Here is a 19,109-nt window from a genome sequence, read left to right as displayed (position 1 = left end):
TCTGAGGAAACTGTTTTCAAAGTTTTAAATTTTATTTCTAATGTTATTATGACTGTTGATACAGTGAATGTTGAAATTCCTGGATCAAAAGTAAATGTTTCAGTTGTTTATTTTATTTTGTATTGCCAGAAAAGACACCCCGATTCTTGTCCGGCTTTCGAGAATTTCTACTTGACTGTGGCGGCTCGTATTCAAGTTCCTGAGTGTGAAATGACGTATGCATGTTATTCCACAGTCATATTTTTTATATGAAGGAAAACTTGAGAGAAACTTTTTACGTTTTGGTTAAGTATTTTAAGGAACAATTTGGGATCCAAGTTTGCTTTCGCTGGAAGCCCATATCGCTATCATCCTCGAGCCATTTTCTCAATGCTCAAAACTGCCGAAAGCAACTTTGGAATATTTCTTTTATGTGAAATAGTGTAATATTTTCCCACCTGTTTTTCTTATTTAAGCTCGTATTGCATGAGGCAACTGAACAGCTGCAGTCCTGAGCTACTGCTTGTTCTTTGCCTGAAGAAGTTGTTCTGAAGTCAGGTTGTCAGGTTTGAAGAAGTTGTTCTAAAACCTGGACATCTTTTGGGATTGTGGAAAAAGACTTGCAGCTGCTGGTTTTTTTTTTCTGAAGATGTTGAGAATGAATCCAATAGTGAATTTTCAAAAATATCACGTCATTTTTTTTTTTTTTTTTTTTGCTACATTCATTACTCACAAATTTTTGAGCAAACGGGGAAAATTTGTTATCTTCTCCGTGTTGCTGCAAACAGTATCAGCTGCCTCATGTAATACAAGCTTTAAAATCTTGTATGTTTCTTTAGGGAATGTACATGACATTGTAAATAGCTTTTTCAGTGATACTTTCCGAGTCATCACCGTGTAGTAATTGATGGACTTTTTCTTCCAAATTCACTTAATGCAAACTATTGTTATCTCCCGATGAGGCCAGTCTTTCCTCTGCATTTATCCATATGGAATCTTCTTTCATTTGCAACAATCTGTCTACTCTTTCATGAAATTAAGATTTCTGCAAAAAGGCGTACCATATTTTCCGGCCCGTTGGAATGTTTGTTGGAAGAGACAGTTTCCAAGTAAACTGTCTTTGTTTACTTGGTAACAAAGCGGTAATCTCAATTCTCTCATTTCTCGTCACAGCGTTCCTATCTGGAATAGGAGGAGAGCCCTTTTTATAGGTGGCTTTTTAAGCCCCTGGCCCTAATCTTGCTTCACTCTGACCAAATCACTTCACTCAGGGTTAATAATTGTCGTTGTTTACTTGGTAACAAAGGGGTAATCTCAATTCTCTTGGAAGGTCTCTTCAGTCGCCAAACTGGTTCTCTAGCTGAAACCTCTATTACCAACTTCCCAATTGAACTAGGATTACTATTTTTGTTATCATGTAAACTAAGACTTTGATTCATACTGAGTGAAGTGAATCAGTCTAAATGAAGTAAATTAAAACACTAGATTCCACCACTCTGCTCATCAGACAGTCATAGTCTTTTCCTCATTATTCTTTTTGCTAGAGACTGACTGTCAAACATGATAGAACATGGAGCGAAAAATACTGTTTTGTTTGGTAAGTAAAGTTTGATTCTCATCTGAGACTACAGGTAACCCTTGAAGAACAGGGTTACAGTTAAACCTCGTTGCTGCAAAATCTATTTACATGAAATAGCTGTTTGATCCCATGTGTTAACAATAGTTTAATAATTTATTTTGGATAAGATGAAATCCAGTTAATCTTTACTAATAATTAAGCTGATATTCTCTCTGTCTGGATGTCTGGATCTCTGTGACGCGCATAGCGCCCACATCGTTCGGCTGATTTTCATGAAATTTGGCACAGAGTTAGTTTGTAGCATGGGAGTGTGCACCTCGAAGCGACTTTTCGAAAATTCGATTTTTTCTTTTTCTATTTCAATTTTAAGAACATTTTCCGGAGCAAAATTATCATAAGATGGACGAGTAAATTGCGAAATTATCATGACGTGGAATGGGAGAGCGAATGAAGGTAGCCAATTGGCGAGAAATTCATCATCCGTTATTTGTAAATATACAGGCGAACCAAATGACCTTTTAATTTTCTACAACGGCAAAGCCATGCGGGTACCACTAGTATGAAATAAATATCATAATGACATTAAGGAGGTTTGACTGTAGTTGACTCCGTGTTCTTTTGAAATATTGTCGTTCTAGACTTCAAAAAGCCGATTTCTGTTTCTAAATCAAAAAATTTTAAGCAATGCTGTAATTTTAGGTTTGATCACAATTCCTTAAACAAATAGCATGCTTGGAGATAATTTTATATCAAGTGATGTATGTATTTTATGCTTTCTCAAAGGAATTGCTAGAAAAGCGAGTAGTTAGAAACCTGGTAATTCGAGGGCAGGTATCTGCATTGTTGAAAACTCATGTTCTTTGGGGTTACCAGTAAATCAAAACCAATTTTGCATTTTGTTGTGCTCCAAGTTTTGTATACCTTTTTAAATAATTTTAAAGCAGCTCATATTGACACGTGTTACAATTTTACAGATTAACATCAGTTGTCAATTTCACATCCTGCTTTTCAGAGATGGCTTGCTACATTTCAGATCTACTACAGACATTGAAGCATTCTCCTCTTTATTCTATAGTAGAAGTCTCCAAACTTTTCTACTCAAATGCAGTTCAGCTCAGACAGTCTAGATCAGTGATTCTCAAACTTTTTTGACCCCACAGGCCAGTAAGAGATTTTGAAAAAATTTCATGAACTGGTGATGCCCCCCCCCCCGCCTTTCTTTTTCTTTCTTTTCTTTTTTGCAAAAAAAAGAAAGAAAAACCTTACATTTGCAGACACTATTATATAAACTGTCTCATATAAATTTGGTTTAAACTACCGATAAGAGTTTTTCCCCTATTTTCTTTTTCTTTTTTTTTAAAGAAAAAAATTTTTGACATGAGGATCGTTAAACATTTGCTAAACACAAAATCTATTCGCAGACAGGATGTGGCCTGCAGGCCTTAGGTTGGAGACACCTGCTCTATATCCCCACAGACACATGCTGCTTTACTCACTTCAAACCTATTTTAAAAGATCTTTCCCTATTTCTTAGATGAAAAGATAAGTAATAATTCTTTCATAAAATGATCATTTAGTTAGACAATGTCCAAGTGATTCATTCCGAGCTTAATTTAAAAGTACAAAAGCAAAAAACAAACAAAAAAAATCAACTCTTGGACATTTCTATCAATTGTCAAAATGATCCTATTTTCAAGGAAACATTTTATATTTTTATAGATTTAAGGTATTGTGTTGTTAATAAACACAAAGAAAATATTATCGATGTTGGATTCATTAACATTGCAACTGATTTGAGACGTGAGTAAAAATAATGGTTATTTAGCTTGAAGAACTTCACAAAAAACATGCTCAAAGTTTTCTAAGCTTTCGTGACAGATATTCGTCAGATCGGAAGCCGGAAAATATGGTAGAGATTTGTATGATAAAAAAGCTTTAATGAAGAAAGCTGTAACATCTGTCTGAATTTACGTGTTTTTCTCTAATCTGTGGCAATTCATCATTTTTGTTTTTCTTGTATAAATCATGACTTCTATACTCTGTTGACCGATACTTGATGGTGCAAGTAGACAAACAGATTACCATGTTTCGGTGCAAATCACTTAAAAAGGCGCTTTCATCATTTGTAGTTCAGTTCAAGTTCTTTTATTGCGCTAAGCCTATCCTCTTGGCTTTGGCTGTGTTTGGCGTATCCCTTCTTCAAAAACAAGTTTTCTAGCTCAGCAATTAATCCGTGATTGCTTAACTATTAATTACTATCTTGTTTCGGCAAATGGACTATAAGTGCATTGTTGTTTTCATTTCAAATAAATAAAAAAAGAAAAGGACTTCTTTTTAACTAAAAAACGCCTCAGTTTTTAAATTGTGTTCCATGGGGACAAAAGTTTCCTTTCTCCGTTTCCAAGCAATTTTGTTTTTAGTTGCTGACTTTTGTTTTTAGTTAGTTGACTGGCAAAAAAGTTTCACCTTTTGATCCTGTTGCGTAAACGATATTGAGTGGTGTACTGTTAGACCTCCTACATGGCATCATGATTGTCTTCTTTTAATTTCATTAATTGAGTATGACATTATCAAATAAGTAATTACATCCACTTTTGAAGGTGTTTTTAAATTATCTTTGCAAGCATGGCATCATGACTCTTGTTTTTTAAATATGATTGATTGAGTGCAACATCATCAAATATGTAATTATATCCACTTTTGAAGGAGTTTTTAAACTCTTTTGGAGCGTAGCATCGTGACTCTTGTTTTTTAAATGTGATTGGTTGTGTGTGACATCATCAAAAAAGTAATTATATGCACTTTTGAAGGGGACTTTAAATTATATTTTACAGGAAGTGTTTTTTAGCTTTTAAATAAATCTGTCTTAGGATTCTGTGTTAATGTGAACAGACATGTGGTCAGTATAGAAAAAAAAAATCAAAGCTTAGCCGGAGGCTTGAGCAAACGGAAAGCAACAGGACAGACATAACTTAGAATATTTTTTGTAGTAACACAAATAAAGAAACAAAAGTAATATATATGTAAAAAAAAGTTTTTGAGCCATTTGAGCGACATTTCAAAGCAAATCATCAAACTTGAGCTTTTTACTTCCAATATTTCTTGTCATTCGCTTCATTGTTTGATAGTGAATCCCGTGCCATGTGTGCAAGTTGAAATTTTTTTGCCTGTCGCATCTATAAACAACAGCTTTGATGCTCTAATCTCAGTCTGCCTACTTTTCTTTGTTTTGCATCAGTACATCACACGTCAATTCAGTGTGTTATACAATAGTTTAATCAATTATTAATAATTGATGAAATTATTTTAAAAAATATTTCTTGTTTTAAAAATGAACTATATTTTGAGCAATTCAAACCAAATCATACGTTTTATAACACTGGTGTACAACTTTTTAATGAAAAGAAAAATGCATAAAATGCAGCAATAGTTATGTATTACCACTTTATATGAAGAATGTACTGAATTCCTTTATTGTGAATTTTTAGTGCGTTGAATTGATGCTGTGATGAGATGCTGTGCTACACTGTCCACCTGTTGACACGTTTCTAACGAATTGTCTTTTGTAAACTTGGACCATCCAAGCAATGCCCAAATTTCAACGTCTGGGAACCCACATGCTCTCCATATTGAACACCTTTGTAAAGAGCGAGGGTAGATTCAAATCTTTTTGCAGCTGCCGCACCATGTTTTCTCTGCCAAATTGCCGATGGAAAAGTACAAATTTTTGTTTGTGTCCCTTTGTTGTCTTTTTTTTTTTTTTTTTTTGTCGACCGGGTATTTGAATCTTCCTCCCATTCGAAGCATGTGATAAACGACGATGGGGAGGGGGAGTCCGGTCGGTTCCATTTTCGAAGCAGCCTCGGGCATCTAATTGTGTAAAATTTGTAGAGAATGAGAATATTGTAGAATATGTTGTTTGTTGAAATATTTCTTGTTTTTTTTCTTCTTTTTTTTAAATAGAAGAATATTGCCTGCTCATATATGCTGTTAATCTTTTATCAGATCTGTGTTTTATTCGATTAAAATATTCTCCCATACATTTCTCTGTTTTAATTTCGATTTTGTCTGAGTTATTCCTTCAATATTTTTAAAATGATTTTTGGTGCTTATGTATTGATGCCATCTCTGTTACAGAGCAGTTTTTAAGAAATTTGGCGGTTTTTGGGAAATTTGGAAAGTATGTTGATTTTAAATAAAGTGTTTTATTTTATGATTTGTCGCTAAATTGTATCTAAACAATTTGGCGTAATTGTTTGTATCTGTAACTGAGGTGGCGTATTAATTGCACATCAGTTGCAGATCAGGTGTTTTTGAGAAATTTTGATAGTGTTTTTATTTTATGATTTGTTGCCAAAATTTCCCAAAAACCGCCAAATCTGTGACTAAGGCATTGTTAATACGCAAGTGCCTGATATTTTCATGGCAGTCCTAAAAATAATCTTTCATCATGTTCCACTCGACGACTAAGTTCTTACTTTAGCTACTAAATTAAATAGAGTAGACCCTCGTTTTATGCAAGATTTGATTTCTCTATCCTTGTTGGTTTCATTTTCCTTTGTCATTTCTTAAAATTCTTCTTCCAGTGGAGCTCTAAAACCAATCACAAAAAAACGTGACTAGTGGCCCAAGCTCACTAACTAGCATATCATTATAAAGATGCCAAATCTTAAAATGCATGTAATAAAATCCACGTGAAATCCTCACGTATAAAATAAGGGTCTACTGTACTCAACCGACCACTTTCTAGAAACCCTACCAGCCAGATAATTATTGCATCACTGATTTTTTTTAAACAAGTCATTTCTATTTCGTCGTATTTAGTTTATGATGTAAAAACAATCTCAAGTTCTCCACATGGCATTTCATATCGCTGACGTATAACAAACCTCTTTATACACATTTTTTTTCAAAAATTGATGGCTGAGGCAGTATTAATTTTAAAATTTCTATTTCATTTTTCTATACAGGGCTCCTAACTGGTCCCTTTTTTTCCCTAAAAATCCCTATTTTAGTTTCAAGTGTGTCACAAGTGTATCCCTATTTTAGTTTCAATCAGCAAAGTAGCCAATTGCTCATTATTGATGTTTAATCGGTGTATCTCTAATTTTGAACTTTAAAAGTTAAAATTAGGGTCCTTTTTGGTCCCCTTCTTTTGGAATTAAAGTCCCTTTTTCCCTTGGACCAAACGAAAAATCTGTCATTTAGTTTGGCCCTAGGGAAAGATATTCGTATGTATAACGTTGCAGTTTAGTCTTATATGCCAATATTTTATTTTTTTAAAAACGGCATGGATCCTATTGATTAAAAAGTGGCTAGTAAACTAAAAATGTCTACCGACCACTGGCAACTGATTAAAAATTTGAATTTTCAGTTGTGTTTTTTTTTAACTAAATGTTCTAGTAGTTAACATATTCCCTTTAAATAATTAGTTTAAGTTGTGAATTTTCAACCATTTTTTTAGTTCTCTCCTTGGGGGAAGGGTGGGGAGGAGTGGGGAAGAGATTTTACTCTCAAAGCAAATCAACGGTACCCGAGGAAAAATATTCGGATCACGCTGTCTCAAAATAGTAAAATAAAATATGTTTAATATATGAAGGGAAAAAAGCTGTTATAGCTAAAGTAATTATAACTTACATAGGCCAAATCCCGACACATGTAATAGAAGGCTGCTATATAGGAATCTGTATAATATTTCCCAGATCGATTTTTTTTAGTGAAACATTTGCTTATTTTTATGTTTCGTAGAGTAGTTAGTTATTGGATTCAGATTAGCAGTTACAAACATATGTAGATCCAAGTAATCTAAAACTTATTGAATGAAAGAAATAATAAATTAAAAATGCTATTGATATTCGCAGCATGATTGCAAATTTAGGTTTCCAAAATATTGGAAGGTGACTGTAGTTATCACACAGGTTGTTTTCCATCTGGCGCAGGCGTAGATAGGAGTGCACAGAAAAAAAAAATCTTACCTCTACAGTTAAAAAATAATTTTTTTTAGACTACTATCTTTAAATTCAGTTGTCTGGTAACCGTAATTATAGCATCCTGTTTTGCGTACTTACTGATTGACTGTCATTCACTCAATAAAAAGCTAAGAGCAGAGTGGTTCATAATGGTTGCTATTTGTTGACATACAGCTTTTTATTTATACTGTTGAAATCTCAACTTAGCCTATTCTTTCTAATTGTTTTCTAATCTGTTTTTACTTTGAAAATATAAATGTCAGTTAAAGTTAAACTAAATAGTTATAAAATGAAAATCAGTTTATAGGTAAGACAGTTCATAAAATTAAATTTAAGGTATGAATTAATTAAATTTCTACTATTTTTTTTAATGTTTGCCTCCTAGGTAAAAATACTGTTTGAACATTCTTGTGACAATTAAAAACCTATTACAAAAGTTTGTCTATTTTGTGTTTATGGATATAATACAATTAAACTTCGTTATCACGTCACCTCGATTACACGACACTCCAGATGTCTCATCACTTGTTTCAAAAGTCGTGAATTTATGGCATGTAATCTTAACGTTAAGTGGCTTCGGATTTCTTGACTGTTTTATTGTGAAACTTCAATTACCATGACACTTCGGACTGCTAATCTAAATCCTGAATGGCTCATACATGGTCACATTTTTCTTTACAGTTGCAAATTTTTCTGTAAAATCAAGAAAACAGCCGTGAAACTTTTGCAAACATTTCTGAGAAGAAACTTCTGTTACTATAGCTTAAGCATGCCACCTCAAAAATGGCGGAGCATGTACATAAGTTCTGAGAGCGAAAGCGGGAGATTTTAATGTTGCCTAATAGCTTGTTCAAATAAAAGTATATACAGTAAAACCTCGTTAAGTTGTCACTTGAGGGACCAAAAAATTTTGACCACTGATGCGGAGTGACTACTTATGTGGAGTGGGAAATAAGGAAAGAAAAACTTCTCACAGGTACTTTCATGAATAGCGGTAGAATTCAGTGAGAAAAACCAAAAATTTGTATAATCCATGTCTATAAATTAGTGGAAACTTTAAAAAGAAGAAAACAACTTATTATAGTTACCTAGTTTTATTTTCTTTTACTTATACATTACTTAATCATAGTAACTCATTTTAATGTACTTACTGCTCATTAAAACACTCCATCAGTGTTGACTGATGAAGTTGTTGCTTACTGAAAATAAATCTGTCTTCTAACGTGCTTCAAGCTTTAAATTCCGCGTCTGTTGTACCTTTAACGAATGTTAAATACTGACAAACGTTCTCCAGGTATTAAATTTTCTCTATCTTGCTGGATGGAGTTTGATTCATGTGATTGGTACTAGACAGAGTCGCAGCAAGAAGTATGCTTTGAATGACCAGAAGTGAGAAGCGAGATTTCAAGGAAAAATGACTATCACACAGCATTTTAACTAAGTCTAACGCTATTTTCTAAGATCCGATAAGAAAAGAGAATTTTAGAAAACAATTTTTGAGTGACTAGTTAACCGGAGTAATATTAAATTTGGTGACCAGTAAAAGAGGATCATTTTACATTACTGTGAATGAGATCTTGTCGGGACCAAAGGAAAACGACGACTTAAGCGGAGTGACCACTTAAACGGTTGACTACTTATTGAGGTTTTACTGTACTTATTTATTTATTATTCCTTTCATAAGTGTCTCAAATACCAATTGTTTAAGTATATTTAATTTTTAAATATTGTGTTATAGTTCGTTTTAGTAGGACAAGGAGTTAAATTCTCACCTCCGTTACATAAACACAAAATGCCATATCTCATTAACAGGTGGCAGTAATGGCATCACATATTATTTTCCATGATACAAGGGAGTCCCCTTGTTTATTTTCAGCCATAGTTGAAGTTATGAGATTTTTGTCAAAAGCCAAGAAAATAGATTTTGCTTTAAAAACTTAGTGTGGTTATTCTGACTTCTCGCTTCCGTGAACTTGAATTTAAGGGATGTAAATTAATGTTTAAAAAAAAAGGGAACATGTTTTCATATGCCTAACATGTGCAGATTGTAGCAACGAAGAAAAAAAAAACTCCATGAAAAATTTGTCTACTATTCCTATATCAATGGAAAATTCTGCAGCTCCTTGATAGACCTTATCAATGTTATTATTTCTGAGGTGAAAATAAATGACGGATGTGAAATACATCAATATAAGGCATTCTGCCAAAATTATAAATTGCCAGTATATCCTCAAATTTATAAAATTCTATTTTTTAACATACATATGAAACTACTAATGAAGCCTTACTTTAATTAAGAGAGCTTAATTTTTTACTCACTAATCATTAAAAATAGCTGATTGTTTCCACAACTAGCAAAATTTCTACTTTGACGTTAAATTGGCCTCGATTTTTTAGTATAATTTTTTTTTTTAATTTCCGTTAATAAGGCATTTTTTAAATATTTTATTTATGAGTAAAATAATTGGAAATTAGCTGATCCGTTGTTTATGGTTACTTCTAGTAAGTAACACTTTCATGTAAGAATGGAAAAAAGCAGAAAACAAAAGGTTTCGAAATTTAAAAATATTTGCGTTCAAAAGTTACGTTTTCTGGAGAGTGATCCATAACAGGGAGTTCCTTATTACTCGCAGATTGACTATTTACAAGCAGCCTTAAAGTATAGAAGATAATGAGAAAGCATTCTTCCTTGTTCTAAATATGGAGCTGTTAGGATTTAATCAAACTGAGTTCTAAAATTGGCTTCCTTTCTCGCCGATAGTTGTAAGAAACACTTTTTTTTTTGCCCTAAAAATCAATTTTGTAGGAAGCATAATTGTTATTAAAACACTTCATGGAAAGAATTTTAGAGTGAAATTAAAAAAGAAAGTGATTCTTTCCCTTATGAGTTTAGCTTTGTCTTTCAATAAAACTGAATGTAATGAAAAACCTTCAATTATTAATTAATTTTTTAATATGTAATTGCGTTACAAATAAAGTAGGCATCTTCAAACTTTTTCCGGTTAGGACATTGCTCCGGTTATGAAGACAGTTCAGCATCTGTTGAAAATGTGTAACAAGATTTGAAAATTTTTTCTTCAGAATGTTCACCATTCCTCTTTAAAGTGACGCCGAAAATTTTTCAGCATCATTTCCTTTTAATATAAATTTTTCCTGAGTGTGAAAATGTGGAAGCAAAATACAAAAAATAGTACTTAAAAGTCTCTTTACAAGAAAGAAACCAATGGACAGGGCCGGATTTGGAAGTGCGGAGGCCCCTAATCAGGGTTTGAAAAGATCATCATATTTTCGAAAATATCCGATACTTTGCTGTGTATCCGAATATATAAAGAAACACTATCATATACTGTATTTATAATCTGGACAAGTCAACTATATCTATATATATATATATCCGATCCGTGAAAGTTAGGACATTTTGTATATATTTTATTGTGGGGGCCCCTTTGTTGTGGAGGCCCCGGGGCAGTAGCCCCGCCTGCCCTCCCCTAAATCCGGCCCTGCCAATGGACTTTTAATGTCTCTCAACTAAAAAGAAAATTCAGAACTGGTTTGGATCTTTTTTCTTTTTTTTTTAATTTAGAAGGAACATTTGAAAATTTTTCGTAGATTAAAAAAATTTGGAGATGGAATTTGCGTCTAATTGAAAACTACACCTTTGCGGATATTTTCCCATGTCATTCTTTTGCTTTGTGATCTAGTATTGATGTCTTGAAGGCCCAAGGAGGGCGTATTGAAACATGCAAAAAACACGGCAGGGGCGCAGCGCCCTCCTGAAAGTACTCGGGGGAAGCATTGTAGAAACAAAGTAAAGAGAAAGGGTGGATGGAGTAGAAAATTATGCATGATTAGGTATAAGTATAGATTTCTTTCAGAAAGTCTAATTATCAGTGACATTAATTGTGGAAAAAATATATATTTAGCTTGAAAATATGTATTTTCAATGTATTTCACAATGGCTATTTTTTCTTGATCTACCCTTGCGGGGATTTACGTCATGGCGCGACGGTGGATTTTGCCTCCCAATGGAAATTACGGCACCTGCTGAAAAAAAAGTGTCTTTTTTCATGCTAAAACACAATTTTTAAAACAATATTTATTTTTCAGTATATACAACGCATGCTTTCTTAGCTAAGCTATTTTATACATGGACATGTTTCAACGCTATTGGTAATCTACATAGAGACGTGTATTGCGGTTAGTCAATGAGGATTCCTACCAGGTTGTAGGTGTCCATAATCAGTCATTTTCTTGTTCTATTTCAGCCATTTACATCTATCCCTAACTGTGAGATCTTTGGATTTTGAGCATTCCTACTACAGGGTGAAAGGATTAGATCGCTTATGATTGAAAAATGGATGCTATTTCTTACTGCGAAGCCAAGGAAGCTGGACAGAGAAACTACTCTTTCTATAAATATTCGGCAAGAAGTGCCGATTCGAAGGGGTTGCGATTTAGGCGAACCTTTTTTTTCTACAAAATATATAAAAATGGTAAAGCCTAAAATTTGGGCCCCGTGTTGCTTGTAGCGGTAGTTGTTTGCAGAACAAATAGAAAAAGGTTTCTGTAAAGTCAGGCTTTAAAGAAAGTTCTTCTAGGTCGTAACTTCAACAGCTCAGCCCTGTTGGGCAGTGCCGATGTTGTAAGACAGCCTCTCGACGTCGATGAAGGAGGGACCATCTACGTAGTATGGATCGTCTTTCCTGGGATCCCATTGACCACTGTCGTACCTCGCGGCGGGGGCGGATCTGTATTGTTGAGGTTGTGGGCGGTATTGCTGCACTGCTGGAGCACTGTGATATTGCTGCGCTGGAGCTGGATTGTACTGCTGGGCGGGGGCTGGGTTATATTGTTGGGCTGGGGCTGCGTATGGTTGAGGCTGTGGGGCTGGTCCTGGAGCCACGCCGTTTGGTCCTAGTCCATCTCCTTCGGCTCTGAAGCCGTCCTTTCCGGCGGTGTATCGGATGATCCTCTGTTTGCCGTTCTCATCCAAAATCCCGTAGGCTCCCTTGACAGTCCCGTCGGGCAAGCGTGTTTCTTCCCGGAAACTCTGTCCCAATGGTCCCTTCCCGGTATCGTAGCCGAATTTGTAGTCGCCTGCCAACTCCGTCCCGATGTTGACGTAGTGCACAGGGGCGGGCGGGTGGTAGTTCCTTGGACGGGGTGTCGTGTATTCATTCTGGTAGGCGTTCGGGTGGTATTGTCCGGTAACGGCGCACACCACTCCGCAGACGAGAACCTGCAAATTGAAATGTATTGAAGGGCTTGTTGCAAAGGAAAAACAAAAAATAGTAGCTCCAATTTCAATGTTTAAAAAAGGTCCGAATTAAAGCTGGATCAATCAAACGACTTGATTCATTTTTATATTTGAATAACTCCCCTTGTACATTTCTCAGTACAGTTATACAAGATAAATCATGGAAGTTAAAAAATAAATAAATAAAAAAAATAGAATGTGATTTGGTGTATTAAGCTTCAATGCGGACGTTTTGAAAATTGAAATTTGGAGCTACTTCTTTTTTGCGGTAAGCCGTACAATTGTCCTTCCTCACGGATTTCACTATCATTTGAGTGCAACAAGAACAGTTCTGGAACTGATGGCTGGGATGGGGTATGGAATACGTTCTGGAAGCATTCTGAGTAAAAATTAATACATTTCAAACGTAATTTTAAAGAAAGGAGTTGGGAAGTATGAAATTTTCAGAAATTCAACAGGAATTAAAAGTTAAAATTTTTTAAATTACACGAATGATATCTTTGTTAACAAAGTCAAAAAATCATTTTTGTACATTTCCTACGTCTGAGGATCTTTCAACTGTAGTTTGTTCGAAGCAAATCCACCTGTTAGACGACAGTTCATATAGAACAACAATTCACCCACAGTCATAAATGTTAACCGTTATAAGTTTTTTTAAAATGAAAAGAAAATTTTTTTGAAACTGAAAACGAAATATGAGAATGAGGAACCCTGACCAAGGACTTGCGAACATAAAAACAATTTGATTCTACTAGGATTATTATTCTCACCAAAGTTATAAAACAGAGAGGACTAACCTCTGTTTAGAATTTTTCAGTTTTCAATTTATTGAGCAATCACGATTGCTTATTGTTCTCATTTGACCGTTTTTGGTGTCCGTGCCTTTTTCAACTTGGACCAGGGACATCAGCACCACCGCCCACCGTCCTCTGCTGGCGGCGCGGCGCGGCTGCTCCGGTTTTGAGCTATCCGATCTCCTGGTCGGAGGCGTCCATGTCCTACACACACGCACGTTCACACACATACACACACACGACTTCACACACATACACTCACACACGCCTACGTGCATACACACAGGTCTACGCGCACACACAACTATGCACACGTAGGAGGAGAGGCAGACTTGGGGGGGGGGGGGAGCCGTTTCTAGAAACAATAACTCCAATGTGTAGGGTCCTGTCTCAGTTCGTGATTGCGAAAAACATAATTTGGATTCAAAATTTCAGAATTCAAATTAATTTTTTTTAATTAAAATTATTCTGTTTTTTTTTTTCGCGTAAGCACTTAATTTTACATTATGTGCCTTCATGTATCTGCGAAACATGATATTGAAGCTTAAATTGAATTGAAGGAACAATGATAACGAACCTCAAGAATGGCAGTAAAAAACTTAAAATATTTTTTAATGTATAAAACAGTAAAGTTATCAACAATAAATCAGCAAAATGCTTCGATGTAAAGGAGAAAAATTACGCCTACTGGATACTATGTAAAAATAGTCAATTTATTGTTAACTTATATTTGCTCTTATCGACATTTTGATAAGATATAAACTGTATTTTGTACTTTTTAACAGCTTTTTTAACAGTTAACTGAAAGCATGTTTTCGCTTCGTTAACATTTGAAAGAAAAAAACAAATCTTTTCATTCCCCATTACCCTCCCCGTAAAACCGCCAACGGAGGGCCAGTCTCCTGAAATCGTAATGTTGTTTTTCTTCCATTTGTACTACGCTCGCAAAGAAACGACTTTTACAGAATTGATTATCTACTTTTTGTATTGAGAACATATTGCCCGAGACAGAAATATAAGAAGAATCAAATCTACACATGTTTTGCATTTTGCAATCATTTTTAAGGAATGAAAAAAAAAAAATCCTTTATAACGAACGAAAACGAATGATGTAGCTTCTAGAAATATTTCCTACATTCAATACCGTAGCCGATGCGAATCATCAATTCTTAAAACAACAGACGCAAGCAATGAGTGAGAATGAATAATATTGTCGCAAATTGTACATTAATGTATATTTTAATTAAAATACGCGCTTAGGTAAAATACATACAAAAGTGTAATTTACAATTTTCTAGTGATCACTAGTGCACGCAGCCCTCGGTAGCAGAAACAGCGCGATGCTGCGACGCTCGCCGCGGATTTTTGCGGATTCTGCGAACTATTTCTGAATTGCAGTTCTTTTTTAAACTCGTTCTGCATGAATTTCTCAAATTTAAATCTAAAATACAGTTTAGAATTTAATGGAAAAAAAAGTTATAAAAATGGTGCCAAAATCTATGTTCTCAGTGACCTTTCAGGTCCAAAGCACTTGCTCGCAAAGCTATTTGTGCTTGAGTTTCCTATTTTATTTTGAAGCTTTTTCACATTCGTTCTACACGCAATTTTTAAATTCAGCATTTTGTTTTCTAGCATTCCGTTTTGCTGATTCATTGTAAATGTTACGACTGATCAAATGCTGGTCTACATTGAAGACTATTTTTGGGTTTTTTAATCTCTGTTACAGACTACTGAAAAAAAAGTTCTGCTACCGGGCTGAAGCCAAAATTGACCCTCTTTTCACAAGTCTTTAGGTGTATACAAAGTACCATATTGGGATTGGCAATATGTGTTAAAACCAAGGGTTCCGGAAAGATTTTGACTCTGAAACATCCCTCGCTGTATCCCTGGTAGTTAATATGTGATGATAATAATATGTAATAGCTAAGATGACTTACACACTTCTAAATGAAGAAATTGGGAATTGGTAATGAAAATAACTGTGCATAAAGAGAGAATAATATTTTATAATAAATTTGTATTTAACCGTTACTTTGCATTTTCGACAGTAAATTTGATCCTTCAAAAAAAAAAAAAAAAAGCGGAAAATTATCGTTTTGTACCATTTTAAAAGCAACGTGAAAATTTAAAGACAAATTGAAAGTTTGAAAATTTTTCTTATGCATATTTTCTATTTACTTATTAAAAATATTTTGTTTCAATTAAATTAACAAATAAATGTATAAAAAAATAAATCCTTAAACAATAACCAAATGAAAAATTGATTAAATAATGAGTATCAAAATGAATGCATAAAATAGCGAATTAATTAGAAAATAAGTCAACAACTGACTAAAAATAAAGTAATAAATTGATGAATTCGTAAATGATTAAGCAAATGAATGAATAAATAAATGAAATGAACTTCCACTTTTCCCCATTGATTTTGGATCCCGCGAGTAATTTACAAATTGTAAAAAGATTTAAAATCTAAACATGCCTAATATTAAAATGTATAAATATAACACTGAAAATAAGTATCCCTCAAATTACATTTGAAACGTTAATAACAAGAACATTTTCATTTTACAATATTAAAAACTATTTTTGATAGATTACAAAATATGAAAAAAAAAGGTAGCAAGTTTGAAACTTATTTTGTATTATTATATGTTTTGGTCTTTGAAGATGTCAATTTTTTTAACTGGAATAAACTATACCTTATAATATAGTTAAAATGTTGCCAAATAGTTTTCCCTACAAGCTGTTCAAACCTTTTATCATTTCACTTTGCCCCGCTATTTCACTTTTCCCTAAATTCATCTTCCAGCTATAAGTGGCGCACACAAGGAGAAGGTCCGGACCCGTCCCATCGCCCTTGAGATTTTTGATTGACTATAATAATCCTATTTATTACGTAATAGGTTAATATAGGTTGATTACGTAATAGGTTTATTACTATAGCACGTAAAATAATTACAAGCAAGGGTTTCGGTAATTTCAGATTTAATAAATAAAAAAATTAAATTTATTTTTTCCCTTTCTTCCTCTGCAAAATCGAACTGTATTTGAACATAATTTGTTCTATAATGATGACTTAATATCGTTGTTTTTATTTTTAATTATGAGAAAAGTAAATTAATTCTTGTGCTTTATGGTATTTTAATTAAGTGTATTTGTCATTAATGATTTAATTTTATTTAACTAATGCTGCGAAAATATTCAATAATTTTTTTAAAATGTTTTTTGTTCCCTACAATCGATATATTTTAAAAGAATATGCTTGGATGCGTGCTGGAAAATGATATGTGAATGGTGGACTTTCGATCCTGCCCCCCCCCCTTTGAAAAATTCCTGTGTGCGCCACTGGGCTATAATAATACTAATCATATTTAATAAGTAAACAATAACGCGATAAGATTTTTTTGAGATTTCTGATGTGCTTTCGATGTATGTTTAGCTTTTCGTTATAGGCATTCGGTCGCGGTTGCATGTTTTTTCTTTCTTTTTTTGAGCCTGTTACAATAATTTAAAGGAATGGAAAATTGTGTAACAATGGTTTGAGTTACATAATTATGTGAATTACTTTGGTTGGTTTTCATATGGTTTGATATCGCCGCCGGAAGTTTAGGGGAATCTTTGTGAATGAAGAAGTTTATCTCAAGACTACGTGAATGATCCCGAAAGAGATATTTTGCGCGTAATACTTATTTTTAGGGCAAATAATAATGCTATGAGAAACGAAGATACCTCCAATTTGGAAATTATTCTAATATATTTTGGCCGTTCCACTCAAAGCCTGATAACTGAATAGACCAACACGTCCGTGGTCTAGCGCTCCTGCTCCCCAAGGGCCCCAAAAACGAAATTTTGAAATATTGTTTTAGAAAAAAAAAAGAAAAAAAAAGAAAAACAGTAACGGAGAAATAGTAGTAGTGAGTCATCATGATCTTCAACCGACCCTGCTGATTAATCGGCAGATTATCAACAGCCAATTAATCGGTAATCGGCCAATTTGCTTATTGGCGCATCCTTAATGCTGATGTTGAAGAGAACATGAAGTGAAAGAAATGTAGAACTCCCCTATTATTGAGTTAGAGAGTGGTAGAGAAGTCCTGCACTGTAATTAGCGTATGAATTAAGAACACAGTGAACGAATTCCGTATATATCATACTGATGATAACGTAAACAGAGAACAAGAAAGGGAACTGCAGAATTCTCCTATTTGATTGGAAAAAGAGAGTAGTCCTACACATAGGCAGCTGGTGTACCGAGAAAGTGGGGGGTCAAAAGAAGTGTAGCATTTAGGGGGCGTGGTCCCTGAAGCTGATTTTTAATTATTTATTTGTATGTTTTGGCTATATTATTGGCTTTTAATATTACTGATTTAATAACTTCTAAAAATGTGGAACACTCTTATGAAATAAGATGGAAAAAGTTCATTTATTTGGGAATTTTTAGTTTTTACTTTCGTGGAATAAATCAATCCACCCTATAAAAAATACTTTTTCAATCAATCATTAATTTTTAACCCTGAAAAGTTAGGGGACAAGGCCCTTTTGTTTTTGAAAGGTGAGGGGGCAGTTGTTCCTTTTGCACCCCCCCCCACTTAAGAGCCGCCTATAGTCCCACATAGTTATTAACGTATGACTAAGGTACCTAATGAATGCAAAGATTTGTTGCATGAGTTAATTTCAGTCGTTGAGGATTTCTCCTGGTTGATGAGTGTTCATTTACATAACTCTTAATTCCTCTTCGATATCTCCCTATCCTAGGTTTCCGTTGTGTGTCTGTGGGTTGGGGGGGGGGGCGTTGAACAGGTGTCACCGGATGGGATGGGACCGAAGATTTGAGACCCCCAAGAAGGGACATTTGCCCCGACGTGAGAAACGGACTTACCAGTCTGAGCAGCATTTTCGAGTTCCTGGATGCCGGCTGGAAAAAAACAAATGGACACAAATCCAACAAAAATCGTGATCTACGCGAGCTATCTCGCTTTATATATATCTGACCCACCCTGCTCGGGAACGCCGGTCGGAATCTGGGTCAAGTTTGACACGTTCCTTTCGCAGTGGAGGGGAAAAATCGCGATTTCTCCCCAGGGCGAACAAGTCTGCACCCAAAGGGGTGGGCGGCGGAGTGCGGATCGAACGTTTTTTCGCGACAAATATCTCGCGCGTGGCCTCGTCGCCTCCACTCGTCTTACGTATCGATGACGTATCGATACAAACAGGAAGAATAAACAAAATGTTTGGCGGCACGCGGACTGCGGGGGGAGGAGAAGTCTCTTTGATCGAAAGTAGTTTTCATAAACATAGCTTGATTACCGCAGGTGAACTAGGCCTGGGTCTGGGGCCCCATCTTTCTAAGGGGCCCCAAATTACTTTAAGAATTATGCATAGCATTGCAACTATATGAAAAATACATGCATTTTTTAAAAATATTATTAAAAAAGTATGACTTACTAATGTGAAAAAAACTTTCTTAAAGGGGAATTTTTATTAATTCTGCAAGTAACGAATTTACTTTGTCACAATATTATGAGAGGTCC

The 19,109-nt window shown here is 34.6% G+C and overlaps 1 protein-coding gene across 1 annotated transcript; it reads right to left on the bottom strand.

Annotated features, from left to right (window-relative positions):
• Positions 1-11,602: 11,602 nt before the first annotated feature.
• LOC129220520 (adult-specific rigid cuticular protein 12.6-like) lies at positions 11,603-18,576 on the bottom strand. The gene is made up of 2 exons (XM_054854947.1): positions 18,458-18,576; positions 11,603-12,766 (listed from the first exon to the last, which is right to left on the bottom strand). Exons 1-2 carry the CDS (start codon positions 18,470-18,472, stop codon positions 12,143-12,145), a joined length of 639 nt encoding a protein of 212 aa, XP_054710922.1. The 5' UTR covers positions 18,473-18,576; the 3' UTR covers positions 11,603-12,142.
• Between the last annotated feature and the right edge of the window lie 533 nt (positions 18,577-19,109).

The sequence above is a fragment of the Uloborus diversus genome, chromosome 4 (genome assembly GCF_026930045.1).
Source record: "Uloborus diversus isolate 005 chromosome 4, Udiv.v.3.1, whole genome shotgun sequence".
NCBI classification, from domain to species: domain Eukaryota; kingdom Metazoa; phylum Arthropoda; class Arachnida; order Araneae; family Uloboridae; genus Uloborus; species Uloborus diversus.
The sequence above is the reverse complement of the archived record's forward strand: the minus strand, read 5'-3'. Positions and strand labels throughout refer to the sequence as shown.